This window comes from Coccidioides immitis (assembly GCF_000149335.2).
Source record: "Coccidioides immitis RS genomic scaffold supercont3.1, whole genome shotgun sequence".
NCBI lineage: Eukaryota > Fungi > Ascomycota > Eurotiomycetes > Onygenales > Onygenaceae > Coccidioides > Coccidioides immitis.
This window is the reverse complement of record NW_004504310.1, coordinates 1,162,854-1,182,588: the sequence shown is the minus strand read 5'-3', so window position 1 is coordinate 1,182,588 and position 19,735 is coordinate 1,162,854. Positions and strand designations below refer to the sequence as shown.

Sequence of the window (19,735 nt, the reverse complement as noted above, 5' to 3'; positions counted from 1 at the left end):
TATGGGACTTTTGAAGTTTTGTGGCCTCAACACTAAAGAAAACAATTACCTGATTTACAATGATAAGACTACTCGTAGAAAGGAAGTAATAATGTATCCTAGGGTTGTCATTTTTCATCATTCTCATGATCATTTTAATTCATCATTTAGAGACACGCAGCTTGGGCCGACAAGACTAAAAGTCATCACATTAAATCGGACGCCTTGTGACGCACATGTTGAGCCACATGGATTTTTACTTATTTTCATTTACTTGAAAACTTTTCCTTCAGCACATTCATAAGACTTGCCATCGACGACAATTGGCTTGTCTTGGGCCCACTGGTCCTCAACGAATTGTCTGTCCTCTGGCTTGGAGGCATCCAACTTGGTGAAGCTGTAGCTCTCCCAGTCAGGAGCAACATCGAAAGCTGGAACAGCATCCTGGCCACGGATAAGGAAGGCTCCCTGGATGATGGAGTTGTTGCTCTCGCCATACACGGAGCAAGCACCGAAGATGAACTTGCGGGAAGCCTCAAGACGGGCAAAGAAGCCACCTATGAACGCGTTAATAGCTATTGTGGAGGAAAGGTCACCTAGAAACTCACCAATCAAGTTGTTGGACATGAAGGTCAAGGTGAGCTCGTCGTTGTATTTATAATCAACCTTCCACAGGGAGTAGTCCTCTGGATTGTAGTTTTCCCAGAACCATGGCATGGCAGCCTCACGGGTATCTTCATTGGAGTACTTGCGCTTCCAGTCATCAAGGATCATGGATGGTTTGGGGAGAGATTCAAGAGGATGCTTGGCCGGCTTAGGAGCTGGTTTTTCTTCCTCCTCAGGTTCCTTCTTGGCTGGGGCAGCCTTCTTCTCCTCCTTCTTGGGTGGAACGTTCTTTAGTCCTTCCTCAACAAAAACTGGGTTTGGAACAACGGCCTTGTAAATGGCCTGATTAACCACGGTCTCATACCATCTGGAAGTAGCAGGGTTGGCCTGGCGCCAGTCCTTGCCGAGAACAAATTGGAATGCTCGGGAGAAAAGAGAAGCGCAGAAAGTGTCAGCAAGAGTAAGGCGCTCGCCAACGAGGAAAGTATTGTTAGTAAGGTGCTTTTCCAAGACATCAATGGCCTTGAGGGCGGCCTTGGAGCTATTTTCAACGGCCTGCTTGTTGTATGGGGCCATTCCAAGAAGAGGACGGAACCAGTCCGCAAGAGGGTTAAGGATCTCCTGGTTTGTGAATGACATCCAGCGGAGAATGGAGGCATAATCTTGCTTTGTCTTTCCGAGAAGAGTGGTCTTCTCGTTCTGAGAAGCGACTACATATCTCGTCAGCCATGCTCGACAGGTATCCGAAGCATTTGGAACCGATAGTACAAATTAGAGGGACAAAAGGTGCTCAGAGTAAAGATAGTCAACACAGTTAATCTGACAGGGATAACTGAAAATGATAATATGCCTCATCTTTGACAATGCCCGCAAAAGAAGTTAGAAATAGAGGAAACGTACGGTAGACGGCGATGGCAATGCACTCAGTCAAGACGAAGCCATTGGCACCGACAAAGGTTGGAACCTTGCCCAGAGCGTTGATCTTGAAGTAAGCAGCATCGGGAGAGCCGGGCTTGGTGTCAACGAGCTCGATATCGAGATCATTGGCTTTGGCAACGATACGGCACGCAGTGGTGCGTGAGTTCTCCTGTGATTTACGTGGCGGACCCGGTCAGCCTGCGGTGACTTTGGAAGGACAGTGCAAGCGAGACAAGAGCAGAATCACCTACAGCAGCACCGTAGAGCTTGCCGAACGACATTCTGACTGGACTGGGTGAGGTGGTCTGAGGGTGTTGATGGAGGATGGGGGAATTGAGGTGAAGGCGGGGTGAGGATGACAGGAGTGAGGGAAGGTTTGTTTTTTCTGCGTGTTTTTTTTTTTCTCACGCTGGTTGTTGTGGAGCTTCGACGAGCCCACTAGTGCGGCTGACTAAGAAATTGATTATGTAAACGATGAGAGTCACCACGTGACTGCATTTCGCTGCCAAAAAGATTTCTCGTTGGCGGACGACAATTGGGAGAGAAGCAAGTCTCTGCCTCTCCGCTCCATACGCCCCTACTTTTCTTTTGCCTTTTTTTCCGCCGCCTGGCTGATAGACGCCATGGCCTGGCAGTGGTCTGAATGTGTGTTTCGGGCTCTAAAGCCATCCCAATGCCTACATCATCTCGAGCCTGTAGCTTTTCCATCCCGAACGGCGTCCACAAAGCCCTCCCGTCTCCCTTCTCTAACTCCCATTCAGATCACCCAGCGACGACTATTATCGATATCCTCTTCCAGCGCTTCTTCTAATGCCGCTCCGCCTATCAACTTCGCCGAACCAAACGCTAGACCAGCTCGGATTTTACCCGCGTCTCCAGCATACTTTTCTGGAACACCAAAGTTCATTGACCACTTCCTGAACTTGGAGCGCCTACGGAGCAAATATGCATCGTTACCGACGGTTCCTACCAACGAAGCGCCGCGGATGGCGTGGTTGAAGTTATCGCAATTCAACGGCGCTGTCGGAGAGGTTGTTTCGAGTTCAAAGTACAAGCAATTGATAAAGATCTTGCAAAGGCTCAGCAGGATTAACCCTAGCTTGATGCCAGAAGAAGTAGAAACTGCCATGAAACAATTCATCAGACCGGGAAACCCATATCAGCAAAAACCCGTTCCTCGAATGCTCGACGACATTGGTCGGGCCCGGGGTGTTGGAAGACGGAAGACTTCAACTGCCACGGTTTGGTTGGTTGAAGGCGATGGACAGGTCATGGTCAATGGGAAGAGTATAGTACACGTGTTCCCCCGCATTCACGATAGGGAGAGTGCCCTGTGGGCTTTGAAGAGCACGGATAGAATGGACAAGTATAATGTGTGGGCGATGGTTCACGGAGGCGGTGTGACTGGTCAGGCTGAAGCTATCACTCTGGCGCTTGCAAAAGCCCTTTTGATCCATGAGCCTGCATTGAAACCAATGCTTCGTCGAGGTAAGCAAATGTCATCCACCTCGACAAATACTCCCTCTTATCTGCAGCTGTCTCAGAAGCATGCGTTCCATATCTTCTTCCAATTGAATGATCCCTGTCTGGACATACGATGTGCTGACGTTTTGAATAGCTGGTGTCATCACGGCCGATCCACGACAAGTCGAAAGAAAGAAGCCAGGGCACCGCAAAGCCAGGAAGAAGCCAGCCTGGGTCAAGAGATGAAGTAATCACTCTTTTCCCATTTTTCCCTGTAATTTCTTTCAGCTCCTCTTTCCCTATCTCATCTCAGTATTTCACGTGTACATTATGCGTCTTGGCTTGTCCTTATATAACGTTACAACGGTTGGAATACTCCATATACGCAAGAAAGAAATTTTATCCAGTAAAACTTTTGAGCATACAAACCCAACCCCCGCCGGGGTCTCATTCCGAGGAATTCTGAGCCCACCAACGATCTAGAAAGAGGTAACATCAATGCGCCCTCAAGTAAAAGAAACCAAGGAAACAATGGCCTTGAATTTAATCCGGCCATCCTTGTCTCAGCGCTAGGCATGTTTCAGACACCCATTCCCCATGCTTCCTCGACCATCACGGTAGGTCATGTGGGAATAAAGAAAGATAGATTTGGCATTAGCACATTCGTGGCATTCATATTTCCTCAAACACAATCAACGGGAGGCATCGTGATAGTCTCACATGGTTCTTTTTTTTTTATGCTCAATGTAATGTTCTCCTCAGGGTTCACAAGTGGTATAGCCCGGCTATTTGTCGCAGAAGAAGCGAGAAGTTCGAAATACGCCTCGCATTGACTGACGTCAACCACATGATACGCATGATCCCAGGTAACTCTGGCCACGTAGTTTTCCAAAGTAATGGCGCGAAGAATGCTAGAATTCCATGTCTCCACTGTTAACAGGGCCCGCTGGCAGCTCACTGTCTCTTGTAGGGAGTAACGCTGCTGAAATGCGGCTACAACATCACCTCATTGACAGAGCCACCGTTCCTGCATTTTGCTAGCATCCGAAGCTTCCGCGGTGTGCGTTCAGGATCAAGTAGCTGAATGTCTCCTTATCTGTAGCTGCGCGTAGCAAAGATGTCGGAGATTGGCACATGAGAACAATCGCGCGCCATTTGCGGTCCGAAACAGGCTTTTTGCTTCCCCACAAGAAAAAAGGAGCAACATTGTACTCCGTAGTACCCAGGCTTCGGGTGTTTTGGATTTCCTCGGTAAAAAATGAAATTTTGCTAGCGAACAGGCTCAGAAGCCGGCATCGATCTTGAGGCCGCAGACGTACGAAGCGGGTTTGCCGCATCACGCACACCATAATGCCCCAAAGGACGTGCGAAGTGCATCATGCCATTGTTAGGTCGATCTTCCGGCCGCTTTCGGCGTATTTCTACGTCAATTGGAGAAAAAATAACGGTCGGGTGGTCAAAACTGAAATGTTTAATAAAACAATCCCCTGAAGCAAAGGCCCCTAGGAAATGATTTGTATCTTGTCACACAGCCCTAAAGTGGGTTAAATCCCAGAAGGACCAGGAAGAGCATTGATCAAAAACCTCTGTGTTCTGGCCTGGACTTTGCAGAAAGATGCTCAATGTCGCACGTCCGCAAGGGTTGCACCCCGTACAGGGAAACATCACTATTGTACTCCGTAACTAGGTTATTTTCCAGCAGGGGTCATACCTCGAGGCACGGTCTAATGAGAAGCCAGTGCTGAAGAGGGGGGGGGAAAAAAAAGGAATCAGGGTGGTGACAGAAGCTCGGGCCTCCTTCTTCCTTGTTGCGACCTCGTTGTTTCCGCGAAACAAACATTGAATTGCAGACGATGTTATCGATCCTGACCTTGACCTCAGGCCCAGCGTCGCCGTGACGAGCAAGGGCTGGTGGCGCAGCGGTTAGCGCGTCGGATTGCGTAAGTGGCGAATTAAGACAGATGCATCTCAGCAGCAAGCTAACCCTTGGATATAGAGATCCCAAGGTCCCCGGTTCAAATCCGGGTCAGCCCTACAGAGTGCCAACTATTCTTTTTATTTTTATTTATTCACTGTGCTTAAGCATCACCTTTGAAACCTCCTCATGACTTTCAACAGGGCTCCGTCAAAGTAGTAAAAGAGTAGAATGAAGGGCATTTTGCTGCTCATAACCCTGCCCTCGAATTTCGACGCCTTAACTAAAGATTCTTCTGGTAAACCGGTAATAGGAACTTCTGCATACGGACGGTCTATCAAGCGTCTTCCATTTTCCCATAAAACGGAATGACCTTCTCTGGGCCTTCGTTGTCGGGCTCGGGAATGTCAAGTCTTGACTCAGACTGTAACCAGACGCACAGGAGTGCCAGCAGCTATCCCCATACTATATAAGTGAAGGCAAGGGATAAACAAGCGGGCGTGCTAATTGAGGCTCCTGCTTCGAAAGGAAAAGTGTTGAGTTACTGTCATAACGTGCGGGGTCGGCTTCCATTTGTTGACGCCGGGTAATATCTGACCCAAGCTTCAAACAATGATCAGCTGGAGGATTAGTATGCCATTCGGGAATCACCTGGCACAATTTCCGCGGGCTTGGTTCTTTGCCATCTTTCGTATTTTGACCAAGTCCAGAGTACGCCAGTCATGACGAGAGGACACATTGAGGACGTAGTACGAGCGTGAACAAGCCCCTAACGTCGCATTCAGAACTGCATGGGAAGGACATGGCATCGTTTTTTGCGACCAACAAAAGTCGCTTATTTTCAAGTCGTCTTTGCCGCGGGAAAGCAAGCTTAGCCCAGCAAGTTAGTTCCTCTGCACGGAATACGGCGGACGGAGAAGAGCAAAATCATTGGAATCGTTAACTGACACCCTTAATAATTCCGAGAGGCTCCACACAACTGATAGCGATATCACTCCTCGGTAGCGCGCCCCTGATTAATTGCGCTCAATGCAAGAGAGTGTGCACTAGTCAATTAACTAGCGCCTCCTCTGAAACTCACCCTGGCCCTTCTGAAGGACTTCTAGAAGAAGATCGATCGTATTGGCTGTTGGTGAACTTCGACCAGTGGATCTCCATCCCTGTGTCAATCATTACATGTGGCAGAACAGATGTCGAAGGGAGCATTCTGTTCGTCGGAGGGGGCTTGATTCAAGTCAGCTCCAAGAGAGTACGGCGATCTCCTGTAGGAATTGACTCAACAACATCTCCTGCGATGTGACTGAGCTCTGCTCCGAATCAGCACCATCAGAGGGCGTAGCAGGGTAAACACACCCGCCATATCTCCGTGAATTTTTGCAGGTGGAGAAAAAGGGCACTTGGATACTCCGTAGTTAGATTATGTTCTCCGGAGTTCCAAATCGTGACATGCAGCAGGTTAGATCAAACTAAAATCAAGGCGGCTCATGCTTACGCCGTTGAAGATCATTCTGGAGTTGCGCCTCAAGGCCAGCGAAACTCGGGCCAAACAGGCTGTAGCTTTCGGACTGCCTGCTAAAGATCCCGGGCCGCTCTTCCACTGGCGAATCAACAGTTTGAGAGAGGATTACCCTAAGCAGGTAGGATTTTTTTTTTCTCCTATTTTCAGGACGGCGTTCGTGCTCGGCAGGATAGAGTCCAGCTGAGCACGACCACGATCGTCAATAGAATGGTATGCGGAAAAGGCAGTGCTGACGGCGAAACTGGACGTGGGCGGAGCGTTGTGGTGCCATTTAAGTTAACCACCGACCGAATTTGGCAGTTGAGCCTCATATCATCTGCCTACGTCCGGACTTCCACGCCAACTTCATCTTCGCCGCTTACGCTGTCGAAAAGGCTCGCTCTCGGTATCGGGGCGATCTCTGCACCCAACTCGTTGGTTGACTGATGCAGTGTACAAAACCCGCACTGGAGCTTTCGACCTGCTGCTTTTTGTGGTTACACCTGGCATGTTACGTCGATGAAATTGCCTTAATAACCCCAGTGTTTTCAGGGCTCGACGCCCTCGACAATACAGACGTGCTGGCACAGAATGATGGCGATAGCTACTCAACGCAAGACATCATGACGAAATGGAAATGCTGCCCATGGGTTTAAACCAATTAAAACAATTTTCAAAATGGTCAATCTTAACCCCTGGCCCTGTTTTGTCAGTATTCACCAGTGTCTGAGAGAGTAGGATATTTCATGCCATCTGGCTTCGAATTCTTCAAACTTCCTAACCACGGCTCTTCACAAGTCAAGCAAAAATGTCTTGGCTTATTAGTTAGTTATGTCCGTGACCAGAATTTGAAGTCCTTTGGAATCTTCAACGTGTTCTTCCTCATCCATCAGAAAGCTGAGTTGGTTTTTGACAATGTTATCTGTGGCTTGCCCTGAAACAACCATCTTCCTGGCATTGGTGTGGTTCACCATGGTTTTGTCCAGAGGTTAGCGTCAGGCGATCAAGCATGCCTCCACTTCGCGCTAAGACATTCTCCTGATTCTCAGCTGGCGACGCCTGGTTTGATCTAGGTGTCTGGTTCCGCAATTTTAACCCAGGGGAAGATTCCCCTCCACATCTGATAATTGACGACACAACACGCTATCACAAGTGTCGGCTCACTTCGCTTATCCTTAGCTATCTTGCTTGTGATTTGGGGAGATGCCAATGATGGTGTCTCACCTGATTTAGGTTCAGTATCCGGCAGATCCCCATGTGCAATTTTGCACTTCAGAACGATCCTCACATTCTAGAAGCTGATGAGGCTAGACCGGGATGTTGAAGACTCTCTCTTCGAAAGAGACAGTCACCTTGTCTGTCCCATAGGCCGACTCATTTAGCCCACAGTGAAAATCTCGACAGATGACTTGCGTCCCCAATCTTGACCAATCATCAATATCCATCTGCGGGAATCGCATGTTAGAGAAGAAAAATTTTCGGTGGCGTATCCGGGGTTGTTTTCGTTCACCACCTCCAGTCTTCCCGATGCCCTTTTAACTACTCCGTACTCCGAGTTCATTCTCCTATCCGGTTTGAAATGCTGAGGCACCCAGACACGACGCCATGAACACAGAGGAACGTCCGAGAAGAAACAACAATTAATGCCATTGAATTTCGTGAGGTTTACGTGGATGAATCTTCCAGGAATGCTTCGGGCGATTTTAACTGTCACAGGTGCTGAGTGTTGCTGCGGTTGCAGATCGATAATAATTCCCTCCGTGCTATCATTTGACCGCCGGTGACCCTGCATTTTCGGCCACTGGAGATGAAGAAATAGGGGCCGTCTAAGCTTTCGGGTCTAGGTTTTATAAGGCTCGGTTTTGCTCCACATTTGATTGACAACGGTTATTGAGGCAGGTAAGGTGTAATTGTCAGCAGTGTTTTTATGACACGGCTTTATTTGATTTACGGTTTTTCTCGCCCTTCATGATTACTTTTTTTTCCCTCTTCTTTTTGAAGAACGGCTTAAAATATTTCAATTCCTCTTGCCCCCGCATACCCTGTGGATTCGCCCAAACAAGCGATATCGGGTCATCCTTCGCTGATTTAAACTTAATATATTGATACTTGTCCCTCTTAGGACCAGCATTTGATCAATACTTATACTCGACCTTCCCTGCCCACTCTTGCTACCAGGTGCACCTGAACAGCCGCTTCATGGTCTGGTGCCACCTCTCTTCCTTGCACATCTGTATCTGTCAGCAAAGTCTAATATACAATTATCAGGTTCAACGCTCTTTTACCAACCAGTGCAATGCCCTTGTTTATGCAATTCCCTAATTTCGGATATCATCACAATATATTTCGACGCGCATTACTTTAGCGACGACAACACAGTGAACATTGTCAGCATTTGGTTTTTGGCTTTGGCATGGGCGCGATTTGAATAATTGGCTGGTCTCTGAACACAACTTCCCCTGCCGACTTTTACTTCAGCCATCCCTGCTGCCCCATTGCACAAGGGGCCCTCTAGTTTCGGTGATCTTACACACGAAAGACCTTCGTTTCAGCAATTTTTACCGGCAGAATAACGCTTTGTTTGCAGACGCGCCTCTTTGATCCACGCCGCCCTTTTGGCACGTCCCGCTCAAAGAGCAAAACTGGAATTTTACGCCAGCCCTCCCCTCTCGCCTCCGACGCATCGATCTCCATATTTCGATTCGTCGCGAGGCGGGACCGCCTCAGAGCAGCTTAGGGGAATGGATGGAGACAGCAGCCAGCGCAAGAAGTACGACCTCTCTGCGCACGGAACGGCTGGCGGCATAGGGAGGTCTCGGCCGCTTCATCACTCTCAGGAGAGTCCCATAAATCGCTTTAGGGATAACAATCAACCCCCAGCTTCTCGTGGGCTTCATGTGGATACGGTGGCACACCAGAGTCGTAATCCTTCACTCCACCCGTACGGTGGTTTCGAGTACGCCGAGTCAGCATCCTACAATGCACCATCGCTCCAAGGCGGGCCACTGCAGAGTGGAGCAATGCCCTATCAGCAAGATTTTTCTACATCTTCATCCAGGCAAAATCAGTCGCAGGCGACGCAGCAGTCAGGCCATCAGGATCAACAACGGCAGCAGCGAATACAGCAGTACGACCCCGGAATGGTTTACAATATTGCACCGCAGGCTCAACCGCATTCTCCATATGATACTGCTTCACATTATCAGCCACGGCACTCTGCAGCTATTGAAGTTCTGGCGACACAGTTTGGTGTTCCGCAGTACTACCCGACCGACGAGTCCCCAGCGACTGAATCCACCCATTACTTAACCACACAAGTTCAGCAGACCCCGTATTCCCAACCTCATTCTGCTACTCGCTCGCATATTGCGACTTCATTCCCCGAGACTATGGCCGGATTTAATACATCCGTTGCGCCGGAGCCTCCCAACCCGTCCGAACGGCTACGGGAGCCTTCATCTGGCCTGGAGGATGCATATAATCGGTACCAGCAAGCTTTAAGGCAAACGTTCGAAAATATTCGTATTGGCCGCCTGATTACTGCGAGTCGATCTCTCCTTGAAATGTCAGAATGGTTACTTGGGAATGCTGTGGACCTTGGTATGTAGCCTTTCTTTAGCTCTCTTTTAGTCACAGCATAGACTAGGGGAGCAACCCATTTCGAGCTAATAACTGATCCAAGGTCTTGTACGCGACGAAGAACATTTACACACCGACCGCATCAAACTATGGGATGAATTTAATACGTGCTGGTTGGCCCTATGTCAAAAGCAAAAAGACACGACGCAAGGCATGTTGGAATCCGGGCCTTCATCGCAGGAAATTCTCACAGAAGAAATACTTAATAAAATGGGGAAAGATTTGGTTCGTTTATGTGACAGAATTGAACAATACGGTTTAGTTGATTATCAAATGGGTGTGTGGGAAGAGGAGATTCTAAGCGGTCAGTTGAAAACAATCTTCTCTATCTTTCCGATTTGCTCTTGTATGTAGTTTACTGACGTTACAGATCATAGTTCTCAGCCAATGTCTCGATCTTTTGGAAGAATACGAAGACACGACTTCAGCCAGCCGCAGCCAAACAGGCACTGTCGGTCGCTAACCTCCTGTTTTTGGATTGTTTTCCTTCAGTAATTGTGACTTTACCTTCGTATTCTCGAGACGCCACCGATATTTGACGTCGGCTTTCATTTATTAGACCTTTAATACGTCAAGTGCAAGGCCTCACAGGAGGCCACCATCGCACGCGAGCGACCACGATACTCTTTTCCATCGCCCTCACGATTCAACTATTGTAATTGTTCAGCGCATACTTCCGATACGGGAGGGTTATTTTGCTTATTCTGTTCCAGCGAAACGAAGCATCGATGATATCCCATGGCCTAGATTTTAGAGTGGTATAGACTCGGTTCGGAGTGAATGGTTTGAAATTGGTTTCCTCGGGGTTTATTTTCCTTGCTCTTATTATTAACGCTTTCCGCTTACATTTGCTATTTGACTCCCGTGCCTTGGTTTCTTTTTTTCCCCTCGTGGGTGTGGGGAACGGATTGGATAAAGTGGCATCGAAGCAATTCGGCGAGCATTATGCGGCGTCAAGCACTGGGACTGGTGGTGTTCCGGTACTTGGAAATAATTTTCTGTTTTTCATTCTCTCTACCGTCTCTGTTCGGAGTTTGCTGCGTACTCTTCCCTCCCTCTAATTTGATATCCCCCAAGCTCTGTTTGTGTTACCCTGACCTTATGTTTTCACAATTGTGCTCCTGTTGTTGGGCTGGAGTGCGATGCGCGAACTGATTTCTATGTTGATGCTGACGCTATTATTCCGGACTAATTCTGTGTTTACCTTTCCTCGCGCCTGCTGGCTGACGAATAAGTAATATCCCTTAATTGGAGTGGGAATTCGCCCATACAAATTCAAGACATTTTGATGACAGCTGATTCAGTGGAGAATTAACAGGATATCGCCACAAAAATCCACAGTTGAATCTGAGGCACTCGCCTTGGTGGAGGAATTGGTACTTGAATATCACCTTTGGTGAACCGGTATCCCCTTCTGCTTGATGCCCAACAAAAGCACGGGATCGGCAATGTTATTATTCATTGGACCTATACATCACCTTTACGTATCGGAATGTCCATGGTAGCATAATGTATGCGTTGCCCTTGATTCCTTTGTCCATCCGATCATGCTCGACATTCGGTTTTAATATCTCAGCAGGCCGGTCCAAAATTGCCCTGGCCACGCTCTATGACGCTGCTAGTTTGTTCACGGGACATTGAGAAGCGAATACCCGTCCGGCAAAGATTTTTTACCGATTCAGGGCGTTAGTAGGACGACTTTGCGGTTCCTGTGTTACATGGGTGGTTTAACGAGGCAAACTCCCTGAAGCCCGTCCTCGGAGGTGTACCTGCTTAAGCTAGACCAGAGCCCTGGGGAACCGGTGCCCAACGCGTGTGATCTAGCGGGACTACCTGGATACGGGTGATGTGAAGTGCATGGCGATAACTACTGGATTGTAAGTCGGTTTATTTTATGGATAAGCCGTACGCCGTACGGAGCTGTGGTATGACATACAAAAGAAGGCTTCGTTGGTGCCAGGTAGGAGTCGATTGCGAACCGGACTAGCAAACAAACATTCCGGACACCTTCGTTAGTAGCCTAGTTGGGCATGTAAAATTGCCGGGTTCTCATATTCAACTTCAATGATCACGCTATTGTCAGTCCATAGAAGAAAACATAGCTAATCCAAGTCGATACGCCAATTCCCAAGCAACTGACAGCCTATCTTGTGTTACTTGATTGCAGGTTACTCCGGGCAAGAACATATCAATATTTGTTAGATAGAGCTGAAGAGCAAGTTGGAAGTGGCTGAGAAAATTCGTCAAGTTCCACAAGAAACATGCGATAACATTCAGGTTCGTCTAATAAATCCAGTTCATTAAGGGTCGTATCCTGGACCGCCCGGTGCTCTTAATGCTGGGTTTCGATCCTCAGTTTGCACGGCGTAAAAACAACATAGGGCAAGGTTCATCAAAGGATATCATTTGTTCAAGCATGAAAGAGCACATAGCCATGCCAATCAGACTTATGCCGAGAACTTTCCGCCAAAGGTGCTTAGAATTGATCTGTTCGCAGGTTGAGCAACATTCCACTTGAAAGGATATGGAAAGAAATCAATAGGCCACTCACCCAATGTCATACTCATACTAACATCTGTATTTTCCACCATCCTTGTAAATTCCTCGAAACTTATTCTCCCGTCGCCGTCCAAATCAGCTTCCATGATCGTCTTGTCAACAATCTGCTGTAGCTGCATATCCTTCAAATTACTTCCCACCATCATCTTCAATACAATGAACAATTCTCCGTTGGAAATAAAACCGTCGCGGTCGATATCGTATACTTTGAATGCGAAACGGAGTTTCTCCTCTTTGTTGCCCTTTGAGCTGAACGCTGATAGGCCGGACACAAATTCTTGGAAATCGACATCACCACCGCCGTCTTCGTCAAAGATGGCTATCATTCTGATCGCAACCTTGTCAGGCGGACATTCTAAAATGGGCTTCCATGCTCAGGGGAAGAAGATGTGGATGAAGATGTGGATTTACCGGGTTGAAAGCGGGTTCGAAGAGACTTGTGGGAGGGAAAGGAATTCATCACGCTCGATAGTGCCAGATTTATCCTAGAATAAGCATTAACTATCGCCAATACAATTCAATATCACTGTAAATGTTGTTTACTTACTCTATCCAACTTCATGAAGCGTTTCCACAGCCTGTCAACTTCTTCATGATCAACTGAGAAGCGCCTAGGTTAGCAATGTATCATAAAGTGAGGAAAGGTGTTGTGGAGGGAAATTCTCACAATTAGATCCTGACACAATATCATTTAGGACTTGCGAGCTGGAACTGGTTTGCTGCCGCTTTGTTGCGTCATATGATTCTGCATTGTTGTCTTGTTCAGTCATGGTGGCAGTCGTGAGGGATGGACAGTACACCAGGTATAAGGTGTTAGAAATAAAGAAAAAGACCGACTGTCACAGCAGGCTCATTGAACAGTGACGGACAATGAAGCTGGGCAAGCTCCTCAATGAATTAATAAGGACAGGCTGATGATGGATGCCGCCTACATTGATAAGGCTGGGCTAACCCAAAGAGGTAATTCTCCAGGTTTCGGTGAATCTGATATTGATCCGCCCCGCACTAACCCGAAATGGAAGGCTTAGCGCACCCCTGAGCCCAGCCAGCTGCCCAAAACAGGCCTCTCTGTGGCTGCATCGCAACATCAACTCATCAAACCACTGACTTGCCACCATTTTTGAAATTCGATTTTCTCACCACAACATCACTCCATTGCTATAAAAATTATATTCTGTCATTGCACATGAGCTAGGCTACAGTTTGACACCCAATTTGGGCCCTATTGCTTATGGTAGATTTTGTGTTATCGCGCCAGACTTATGTCGCGGCTCGGGGGAATGATGCGGTCTACGCGACCCAAAAAACTCACACCAAAGCAACCTATACCCATCTACAGGGATCACCAAATCGACCTTGCGGAAGATGATCTTCAAACAACATTACAAAATATTGAAACCGGCGTTGAGAAGGCCGAGGAGAGCGTAAGTGTTGCTCATGCAAATTTTTCATGTAGCCTTGTCACGATCACGTGATCAGGTGCATTGTATCCGCGTGGAGTCCAGAGCTCTGAGCTATGAATAGGGGCTAACCACCACTTGAACAATAGGAATACCATCTTCAGGCTGCCATTAATGCGGCGTCCCTTGGAAATGCATCGCAGAAAGCGCATATTCCCACGCCGGAGACGGTTACCAGCTCCCTTCAATATGACAAATTGTATCCCCCAACGTTCTCGCAGCCCGCAACATATATACGATTCTCATCGACGGTCGAAGATTGTTGCGGGTGTCCATATAATATGGTGGAGGAGGATGATATCGCTTTGAAGATCATGAACCAAAAAGCGGATGCGTCGACGCAATGCACCGAAGATCAATTTGAAGAGTTGATGAGCTTCTTCGAAGAGACGGCGCATACGAAGCAGCCTTTCGCGGCAGTTGACAATCCTCCTGTAATTCCGTATGAAGAAATGGAAGAGTGTTTCGACGGAATAGATGACGAAAATCTGAAAAAGTTTTCCAAGGGCGTGTACGAACACTGGAAATTGAGACGGAATAAGCTTGGCAATTGTCCGCTCCAACCAAGCCTAAAGGTAGATATCCCCAGATTTTTGAAGTTCGTCGCGGAGTTGATTTGCTAAATTCCAATGCAGTTCGAATGCGGACAGGACACCGACGACAGCGACCCGTATGTATGCTTCCGACGTAGAGAGGTCCGACAAGCCCGTAAAACTCGCGGCAGAGATGCACAAAGCGCGGAGAAGCTCCGTCGCCTTAGAAAAGAACTAGAGGATGCCAGGCAGCTGGTTGCTCTAGTCCGACAGCGCGAAATTGCAAGAAAAGAACAATTTACCATCGATAGACAATTGTTCATGCAGCGCGCTGAGGTCAAGGAAATGAAGCGCAAACTGGGTATCACAGATGATGATGAAGATCTCATCAACCAGAAGGTATATATCCCTTCTATTGGAGAGGAAGTTCGTCCGCTAACATCCGCTCAGCCCAAGAAGAAACCAACAGAAGTCGCAACCACAGCACGGCCGACCATTCCTCAACTCCGTACTCCTGCAAGGCCAGCTGGGCAGCCAGTCGATGAATTGAGACTGCTGGAAGATGTCCAAGCTGACAAGGAAAATGAAATCTCCCGCGACATCAAACAGAATGTTGTAAAGCATGCAAAGTGGAATGAGGGATATGTAGATATGACTCGAGCACCACTTACCCCGAAACCTCCACAACAGACCTTCGATGGCTCTGATTTCCGACCAGCTATCACCGAATATCTCCCCACTCCACCCACCTCAGAGTCCTCCGACGCGATGCAAGACGTATCGAGAGAAGGGCCAGACGATAAATTTGCCGTAATACACAAAACCACAGATACAACCGATGACCAATCACGACGAGGAATGCCCTGCTTCCGCCGTCGCATTGGTAGAGGTGGTCGCACGATGATTGATCGCAGGAATCTCCCATTCCGTAGCAGGAATGATATCGATCCACTGCAATTAGATCGCTTCAAATATGACCAGGACGATGACGAGGTCGATCCGGTATATGAGCGAGATGAATTCAACACCCAGATAATGCAGCACAGAGCGTACCTTCACGCAAAATCGTCAAGAGATCAGGCGATCCAAGCTCAGCTTCAAGCTCAAGCCCAAGCCGCCGCACAAAACGGTAGACGTTTGCTAGTCGGTTCCCAAGGTGGTGGTACTCCAACTGCTCCAAATCCTCCCCCTAAAGCCCCTCAACCCTCGTCTCTTAATCCGCTCCCCTCATAGATGTTGTTAGCCTTTCCCCATGCGATCACGAACCCCTGATTTTTTGAGCCCCTCTTGAGACCACCACTTTCGATCGGCCCTCACCACACACCATCGATAACCCGCCTTTCCAAACTCAAATGTTGTACGAAATCGGTGCATTTCCTGGGTCAAGGACTTTAGGACGGATGCGCTGAGGCCTATGTTGAACCTCCATTTGCACTGGTTGTTAGTGTACATATTCCGACGGCATCGGGATAGATCCGTGTAAGCTACTACCGAAGTTAGTTATGAAAAGCAAATAAAAATTTGAAACCCCTTCAACTAGTCCTTTCAAGACTGTTTTGAACCAGTTCACTGTTTCTTCATTATCAAAAATTATTTCATTCTTTGCTTTTTCCTTTCTTGCGCAGTTTGGGCCATGGGCCGTTTCGGTTGCCCTTTTTCCGTTTCCGCGGTTCCATTGATATACATGAGGAGTTTGTCGAGGAGGAGTTGCAATATTTCTTTCTCCCCTTTCCTCACTCGAACAGCCATTTCTCGGCGATGGACCTGCGAGGAACCAAGAGCTTGAAGCAATTCGTCGTCTTGCGCAATTGTTGTGGGGTAATCCTTTTGCCGATTTTGGAGGATCTCGACCAAGAGCCTCGCACAAGGTTTGTCAAGCTCCGCCTTGGGCAATTTTCCCTTCTTTCTCATCTGATCCAAATCTTTTCGAGGACTCCTCAAGGTTCGCAAGAGGATAAGCAACTCCGCCGGGATGGCCTCCGTTGTGATGGCGTCACCCTCAGGTCGGGAGAGGGCATATCCATCTTCGAGAACTCCGGCATCTTCTAGAAGCTCAAGCTACAATATTGTCAGTGTGGGTTACAAAAATATTAATCATCGGACACTGGTAACCTTACCTGACAGCAACCTTCCTCAACACCGGCTATGTTGCAAATTGCCTCGAGGGAGATCTCGACAACATCATATGGAGCGTAATTTTCGGTGATGTACCCGTATCGCCTAAGGAGGTCTGAGCGGGGAAGTTCACCATAGTCGTTAAAGATCTCCATTTCGATGCTAATGGGCGCTATGGACCTCATAATGAAATATCCATCCTCCTGAAAAAGCCGAGCCTTGATGAACTGATTAAACCTAGTCTGGCGCCTGGTCAAAGGAGGACACTTACATTATTTCGATGAGCATCTGCATTGAGCAGATCCGCGAGGGGAACCATTCCCTTCGCCTTCTCCTGTTCATCATCCGTAACATAGCCATCCTCGCCATCTTGGTCTTCATCTTGATCCATCTCGATATCAAAGGCATACGCCATAATAAGTGTGCCCATCCGGTGAGCCAATTGAAGTACGACTTCCTTACCACTCGGGGAGTCGAATGAAGCGAGTCCATTGACCGGCGGGAAAAGGTCAGGATGTTCAAGAACAACTGGCAGGACTTTATCCAAAATAACTTGGTCAGCCTCCTGTTTTCCGATCTTGTCCAAGACTGAGCTTCCTTGTAGTTCGCGAAGTTCATTTTCTGTCCAAAACATGAGTGTGTCGAAATCTGTGGGAAGGACGCCAAAATATGGTGACCACTTCGATACCCCACCCTGAAGATACTCGAAAATCATGGTAACAATGAGGGATAACCAAGTATCGAAGTTCTCATCAGCAAAGTTTATACGGTCTTTTACCTTCGAGTTCGCAACGCTGAGCACTAAATCTTCAGGAATGGCAAACAACTCTTCATCCTGGACAATCTCTTCACACGCGACTATTTCCAGTCAGCACGGGCTAAAATTTTCAAGAAAGGAGCACACAAAGCCTACCAACGCCTCTGCCAGCACCAGTGGGCCTCAGATCCGCAATTCTAATCTTGGGGTTTACCCTTACCCCAGGGTGTTGTTTGAGCCAGCCCATAAAACCGTTGGACCTCTGGGCAAACTCATCCTCTGCACCAGTGTTCATTTCTCAGGGGGACGCAGCAGAAAATGTAAATGTAGAACAGGGTAAGAATAGTCGAGACTGACAAAGGAGACAAAGGAGACAAAGGTCAAACTGACAATGGAAAAAGGGAAGAGAGAAAGGGGTTGTGTGTTGCAGAAATTGTGCAGATCTGTGGGAGGAAGAGGTGTACTAACTGTAGCACCCAAATAGCAATGGTGAACTGTTCCGGATAAGAGATAGTCCGATCCGATATTTCAGACCTAACGTTCACGTGATAAAAGCCCCACTCTGCGCCCAGCTGCTTTATCGATAAGGGCTTGGCCGTCGCTGGCTATTTTGGTAACCTCCTGCGATTAGAGTTGGCAATATGCATCGTCGCATTATTGGCCTGATTGGTTCAGTATGATTGCCATCGGCCTTGAAGGATCAGCTAACAAGCTAGGGGTTGGTATTATCCTCCATCCAGATAATGGTGGCGAACCGCGAGTCCTCGCGAACATTCGTCACACTTATGTCTCCCCGCCCGGAGAAGGCTTTCTACCCAAGGACACAGCAAAACACCACCGCAAATGGGTGGTATCTTTAGTCAAAGCCGCATTGAAAGAGGCAGAAATTGGTGTTAGTGATGTTGATTGCATCTGCTATACCAAGGGACCTGGGATGGGACCCCCGTTACAGAGTGTAGCTCTGGCCGCCCGCACGCTGAGTTTACTCTGGGGGAAGCAATTGGTCGGGGTTAATCACTGCGTGGGACGTATGTAGCCCATAATCTAAAGGTTCTATGCCTTAGCAATTGGCAAATATTTACTGATTTCGACTCCTAGATATTGAAATGGGCCGTTATATCACTGGGGCCCAAAATCCCATCGTGCTCTACGTTTCCGGTGGGAACACCCAGGTGATTGCATACAGCTCCCAGCGATACCGCATCTTTGGGGAAACACTCGACATCGCCGTGGGTAACTGTCTCGACCGCTTTGCGCGCACGCTACATATCTCTAACGACCCTGCGCCCGGATACAATATCGAGCAATTGGCGAAGAAGGGCAAGAGACTGGTGGAGCTACCATATACCGTGAAGGGAATGGACTGTTCTTTCTCGGGAATTCTAGCCGCTATTGATGCATTAGCGGCAGCATATGGATTGAGTGGAGACCAACAAGCGAAGGAAAATATTGGCCTTACAGAGGATGCCCTGAAGCTCAAAGTTGATTCGGTGGACAAGTACAATAACGAAGGCGGAATCCCCACTCGAGAAGACCTCTGTTTCTCGTTGCAAGAAACCGTCTTCTCCATGCTGGTTGAGATAACGGAGCGCGCGATGGCACATGTCGGCTCTAGAGAAGTTCTTATCGTCGGCGGGGTGGGATGTAATGAGCGGTTGCAAGAGATGATGGGAATAATGGCTCGCGATCGAGGTGGGAACGTTTTTGCGACAGACGAGCGATTCTGCATTGATAACGGGATCATGATCGCTCAGGCAGGAATTTTGGCATATAAAACCGGATTCACAACCAAACTAGAGGATTCAACTTGTACACAGAGATTTAGGACGGATGAGGTATTTGTACAGTGGAGAGATGATTGATATCGAAGGTATATACATAAACATGATGGCATATTCATATATAGATAAACATTACGTAGTGAGTGTTTACAGAAGCAGGTCTCTTTCCAAGACGTAAACTTTAGATTCGGTGCTGATCGCAACTAGCTTCAAAGGCTATACGCTACTTATATTCCTGTGCGGTTTAACAACCCATATTGGCCTAAACGTCGTTAAGACACTTTTTGATCATAGTGGCCTCATCAGAAATAATCCGAATTCACAAAAGAGCTTGGGACATCCATAATAAGTTCCATCCAGAGGCGTTGACGTTGAAGGCTTCCCCTTCTGCGGCGATTGGCAGTTTGCTCGCTCAGTCGTTGTCATATCTTATCTTATCCGATCCTTAGCGTCAAATCACGTGACTCGCTTTTTTCGACACTGGCCGAGCAGAAGACGAGCTTAACGACTT

The 19,735-nt window shown here is 47.9% G+C and overlaps 10 protein-coding genes and 1 non-coding gene across 14 annotated transcripts; 6 read left to right on the top strand and 5 right to left on the bottom strand.

Moving 5' to 3' along the window:
* Nucleotides 1–86: 86 nt before the first annotated feature.
* CIMG_02699 (elongation factor 1 gamma domain-containing protein) lies at nt 87–1,872 on the bottom strand. The gene is made up of 4 exons (XM_001248927.2): nt 1,755–1,872; nt 1,486–1,672; nt 588–1,295; nt 87–536 (listed from the first exon to the last, which is right to left on the bottom strand). The coding sequence occupies exons 1-4, from the start codon at nt 1,782–1,784 to the stop codon at nt 250–252; spliced, it is 1,212 nt and encodes a 403-aa protein (XP_001248928.1). The 5' UTR covers nt 1,785–1,872; the 3' UTR covers nt 87–249.
* A 193-nt stretch (nt 1,873–2,065) lies between these two features.
* On the top strand, nt 2,066–3,355 carry CIMG_02700 (mitochondrial 37S ribosomal protein MRPS9). Its single transcript, XM_001248928.2, has 3 exons — nt 2,066–2,198; nt 2,265–2,991; nt 3,122–3,355. Exons 1-3 carry the CDS (start codon nt 2,127–2,129, stop codon nt 3,211–3,213), a joined length of 891 nt encoding a protein of 296 aa, XP_001248929.2. The 5' UTR covers nt 2,066–2,126; the 3' UTR covers nt 3,214–3,355.
* Nucleotides 3,356–3,733: 378 nt separating this feature from the next.
* Nucleotides 3,734–4,832, bottom strand: CIMG_11010 (uncharacterized protein). The gene is made up of 3 exons (XM_012358985.1): nt 4,552–4,832; nt 3,973–4,487; nt 3,734–3,878 (listed from the first exon to the last, which is right to left on the bottom strand). The coding sequence occupies exon 2, from the start codon at nt 4,314–4,316 to the stop codon at nt 4,005–4,007; it is 312 nt and encodes a 103-aa protein (XP_012214408.1). The 5' UTR covers nt 4,317–4,487; nt 4,552–4,832; the 3' UTR covers nt 3,734–3,878; nt 3,973–4,004.
* Nucleotides 4,833–4,872: 40 nt separating this feature from the next.
* Nucleotides 4,873–5,001, top strand: CIMG_15005. The gene has a single exon. It is a non-coding gene; the product is annotated as a tRNA-Arg (tRNA).
* Nucleotides 4,909–6,055, bottom strand: CIMG_02701 (uncharacterized protein; the record flags this gene model as incomplete). The annotated part of the gene is made up of 2 exons (XM_001248929.2): nt 4,909–5,752; nt 5,964–6,055. 2 exons carry the CDS (start codon nt 6,053–6,055, stop codon nt 5,530–5,532), a joined length of 315 nt encoding a protein of 104 aa, XP_001248930.1. The 3' UTR covers nt 4,909–5,529.
* A 311-nt stretch (nt 6,056–6,366) lies between these two features.
* On the top strand, nt 6,367–6,827 carry CIMG_11011 (uncharacterized protein; the record flags this gene model as incomplete). Its single annotated transcript, XM_012358986.1, has 2 exons — nt 6,367–6,519; nt 6,570–6,827. 2 exons carry the CDS (start codon nt 6,367–6,369, stop codon nt 6,825–6,827), a joined length of 411 nt encoding a protein of 136 aa, XP_012214409.1.
* A 1,156-nt stretch (nt 6,828–7,983) lies between these two features.
* CIMG_02703 lies at nt 7,984–11,314 on the top strand. 2 transcript variants are annotated; one of them, XM_004445557.1, is made up of 5 exons: nt 7,984–8,279; nt 8,503–8,582; nt 8,649–9,980; nt 10,063–10,323; nt 10,397–11,314. In XM_004445557.1, the coding sequence occupies exons 3-5, from the start codon at nt 9,122–9,124 to the stop codon at nt 10,480–10,482; spliced, it is 1,206 nt and encodes a 401-aa protein (XP_004445614.1). In that variant the 5' UTR covers nt 7,984–8,279; nt 8,503–8,582; nt 8,649–9,121; the 3' UTR covers nt 10,483–11,314. The 2 variants fall into 2 exon arrangements, with proteins under 2 accessions (XP_004445614.1, XP_004445613.1); XM_004445556.1 differs by lacking the exon at nt 7,984–8,279 and having other exon boundaries at nt 8,405–8,582.
* Nucleotides 11,315–11,891: 577 nt separating this feature from the next.
* Nucleotides 11,892–13,506, bottom strand: CIMG_02704. 2 transcript variants are annotated; one of them, XM_004445555.1, is made up of 6 exons: nt 13,416–13,506; nt 13,246–13,323; nt 13,126–13,178; nt 12,990–13,063; nt 12,571–12,905; nt 12,298–12,478 (listed from the first exon to the last, which is right to left on the bottom strand). In XM_004445555.1, the coding sequence occupies exons 3-6, from the start codon at nt 13,138–13,140 to the stop codon at nt 12,372–12,374; spliced, it is 531 nt and encodes a 176-aa protein (XP_004445612.1). In that variant the 5' UTR covers nt 13,141–13,178; nt 13,246–13,323; nt 13,416–13,506; the 3' UTR covers nt 12,298–12,371. The 2 variants fall into 2 exon arrangements, with proteins under 2 accessions (XP_004445611.1, XP_004445612.1); XM_004445554.1 differs by having other exon boundaries at nt 11,892–12,506; nt 13,246–13,499.
* A 191-nt stretch (nt 13,507–13,697) lies between these two features.
* On the top strand, nt 13,698–16,113 carry CIMG_02705. 2 transcript variants are annotated; one of them, XM_004445552.1, is made up of 5 exons: nt 13,698–14,002; nt 14,128–14,613; nt 14,674–14,970; nt 15,022–15,733; nt 15,815–16,113. In XM_004445552.1, exons 1-5 carry the CDS (start codon nt 13,841–13,843, stop codon nt 15,841–15,843), a joined length of 1,686 nt encoding a protein of 561 aa, XP_004445609.1. In that variant the 5' UTR covers nt 13,698–13,840; the 3' UTR covers nt 15,844–16,113. The 2 variants fall into 2 exon arrangements, with proteins under 2 accessions (XP_004445609.1, XP_004445610.1); XM_004445553.1 differs by having other exon boundaries at nt 15,022–16,113.
* CIMG_02706 (SET domain-containing protein) lies at nt 15,925–17,876 on the bottom strand. The gene is made up of 4 exons (XM_001248934.2): nt 17,600–17,876; nt 16,958–17,544; nt 16,689–16,904; nt 15,925–16,629 (listed from the first exon to the last, which is right to left on the bottom strand). Exons 1-4 carry the CDS (start codon nt 17,736–17,738, stop codon nt 16,162–16,164), a joined length of 1,410 nt encoding a protein of 469 aa, XP_001248935.1. The 5' UTR covers nt 17,739–17,876; the 3' UTR covers nt 15,925–16,161.
* A 229-nt stretch (nt 17,877–18,105) lies between these two features.
* CIMG_02707 (glycoprotease/Kae1 family metallohydrolase) lies at nt 18,106–19,403 on the top strand. The gene is made up of 2 exons (XM_001248935.2): nt 18,106–18,471; nt 18,542–19,403. The coding sequence occupies exons 1-2, from the start codon at nt 18,120–18,122 to the stop codon at nt 19,303–19,305; spliced, it is 1,116 nt and encodes a 371-aa protein (XP_001248936.1). The 5' UTR covers nt 18,106–18,119; the 3' UTR covers nt 19,306–19,403.
* The last annotated feature ends 332 nt before the right edge of the window (nt 19,404–19,735 follow it).

Bases quoted from the DNA above. Each gene is read 5' to 3' on its own strand.
- CIMG_02699 (XM_001248927.2), bottom strand. From the start codon at position 1,784: ATGTCGTTCGGCAAGCTCTACGGTGCTGCT. The intron at 1,673-1,754 runs GTAGGTGATTCT...CGTAAATCACAG, and splicing joins GCAAGCTCTACGGTGCTGCT to GAGAACTCACGCACCACTGC. The intron at 1,296-1,485 runs GTACGTTTCCTC...CGAGATATGTAG, and splicing joins CATTGCCATCGCCGTCTACC to TCGCTTCTCAGAACGAGAAG.
- CIMG_02700 (XM_001248928.2), top strand. From the start codon at position 2,127: ATGGCCTGGCAGTGGTCTGAATGTGTGTTTCGGGCTCTAAAGCCATCC. The intron at 2,199-2,264 runs GTAGCTTTTCCA...ACTCCCATTCAG, and splicing joins GCCTACATCATCTCGAGCCT to ATCACCCAGCGACGACTATT. The intron at 2,992-3,121 runs GTAAGCAAATGT...CGTTTTGAATAG, and splicing joins GAAACCAATGCTTCGTCGAG to CTGGTGTCATCACGGCCGAT.
- CIMG_11010 (XM_012358985.1), bottom strand. From the start codon at position 4,316: ATGGTGTGCGTGATGCGGCAAACCCGCTTCGTACGTCTGCGGCCTCAA.
- CIMG_02703 (XM_004445557.1), top strand. From the start codon at position 9,122: ATGGATGGAGACAGCAGCCAGCGCAAGAAGTACGACCTCTCTGCGCAC. The intron at 9,981-10,062 runs GTATGTAGCCTT...AACTGATCCAAG, and splicing joins TGGGAATGCTGTGGACCTTG to GTCTTGTACGCGACGAAGAA. The intron at 10,324-10,396 runs GTCAGTTGAAAA...TACAGATCATAG, and splicing joins GGAAGAGGAGATTCTAAGCG to TTCTCAGCCAATGTCTCGAT.
- CIMG_02704 (XM_004445554.1), bottom strand. From the start codon at position 13,348: ATGACTGAACAAGACAACAATGCAGAATCATATGACGCAACAAAGCGG. The intron at 13,179-13,245 runs GTGAGAATTTCC...GGCGCTTCTCAG, and splicing joins TATTGTGTCAGGATCTAATT to TTGATCATGAAGAAGTTGAC. The intron at 13,064-13,125 runs GTAAGTAAACAA...TGCTTATTCTAG, and splicing joins GCTTCATGAAGTTGGATAGA to GATAAATCTGGCACTATCGA.
- CIMG_02705 (XM_004445553.1), top strand. From the start codon at position 13,841: ATGTCGCGGCTCGGGGGAATGATGCGGTCTACGCGACCCAAAAAACTC. The intron at 14,003-14,127 runs GTAAGTGTTGCT...CTTGAACAATAG, and splicing joins TTGAGAAGGCCGAGGAGAGC to GAATACCATCTTCAGGCTGC. The intron at 14,614-14,673 runs GTAGATATCCCC...ATTCCAATGCAG, and splicing joins CGCTCCAACCAAGCCTAAAG to TTCGAATGCGGACAGGACAC.
- CIMG_02706 (XM_001248934.2), bottom strand. From the start codon at position 17,738: ATGAACACTGGTGCAGAGGATGAGTTTGCCCAGAGGTCCAACGGTTTT. The intron at 17,545-17,599 runs GTAGGCTTTGTG...GACTGGAAATAG, and splicing joins TGGTGCTGGCAGAGGCGTTG to TCGCGTGTGAAGAGATTGTC. The intron at 16,630-16,688 runs GTAAGGTTACCA...ACAATATTGTAG, and splicing joins TTGAGGAAGGTTGCTGTCAG to CTTGAGCTTCTAGAAGATGC.
- CIMG_02707 (XM_001248935.2), top strand. From the start codon at position 18,120: ATGATTGCCATCGGCCTTGAAGGATCAGCTAACAAGCTAGGGGTTGGT. The intron at 18,472-18,541 runs GTATGTAGCCCA...TTCGACTCCTAG, and splicing joins GGTTAATCACTGCGTGGGAC to ATATTGAAATGGGCCGTTAT.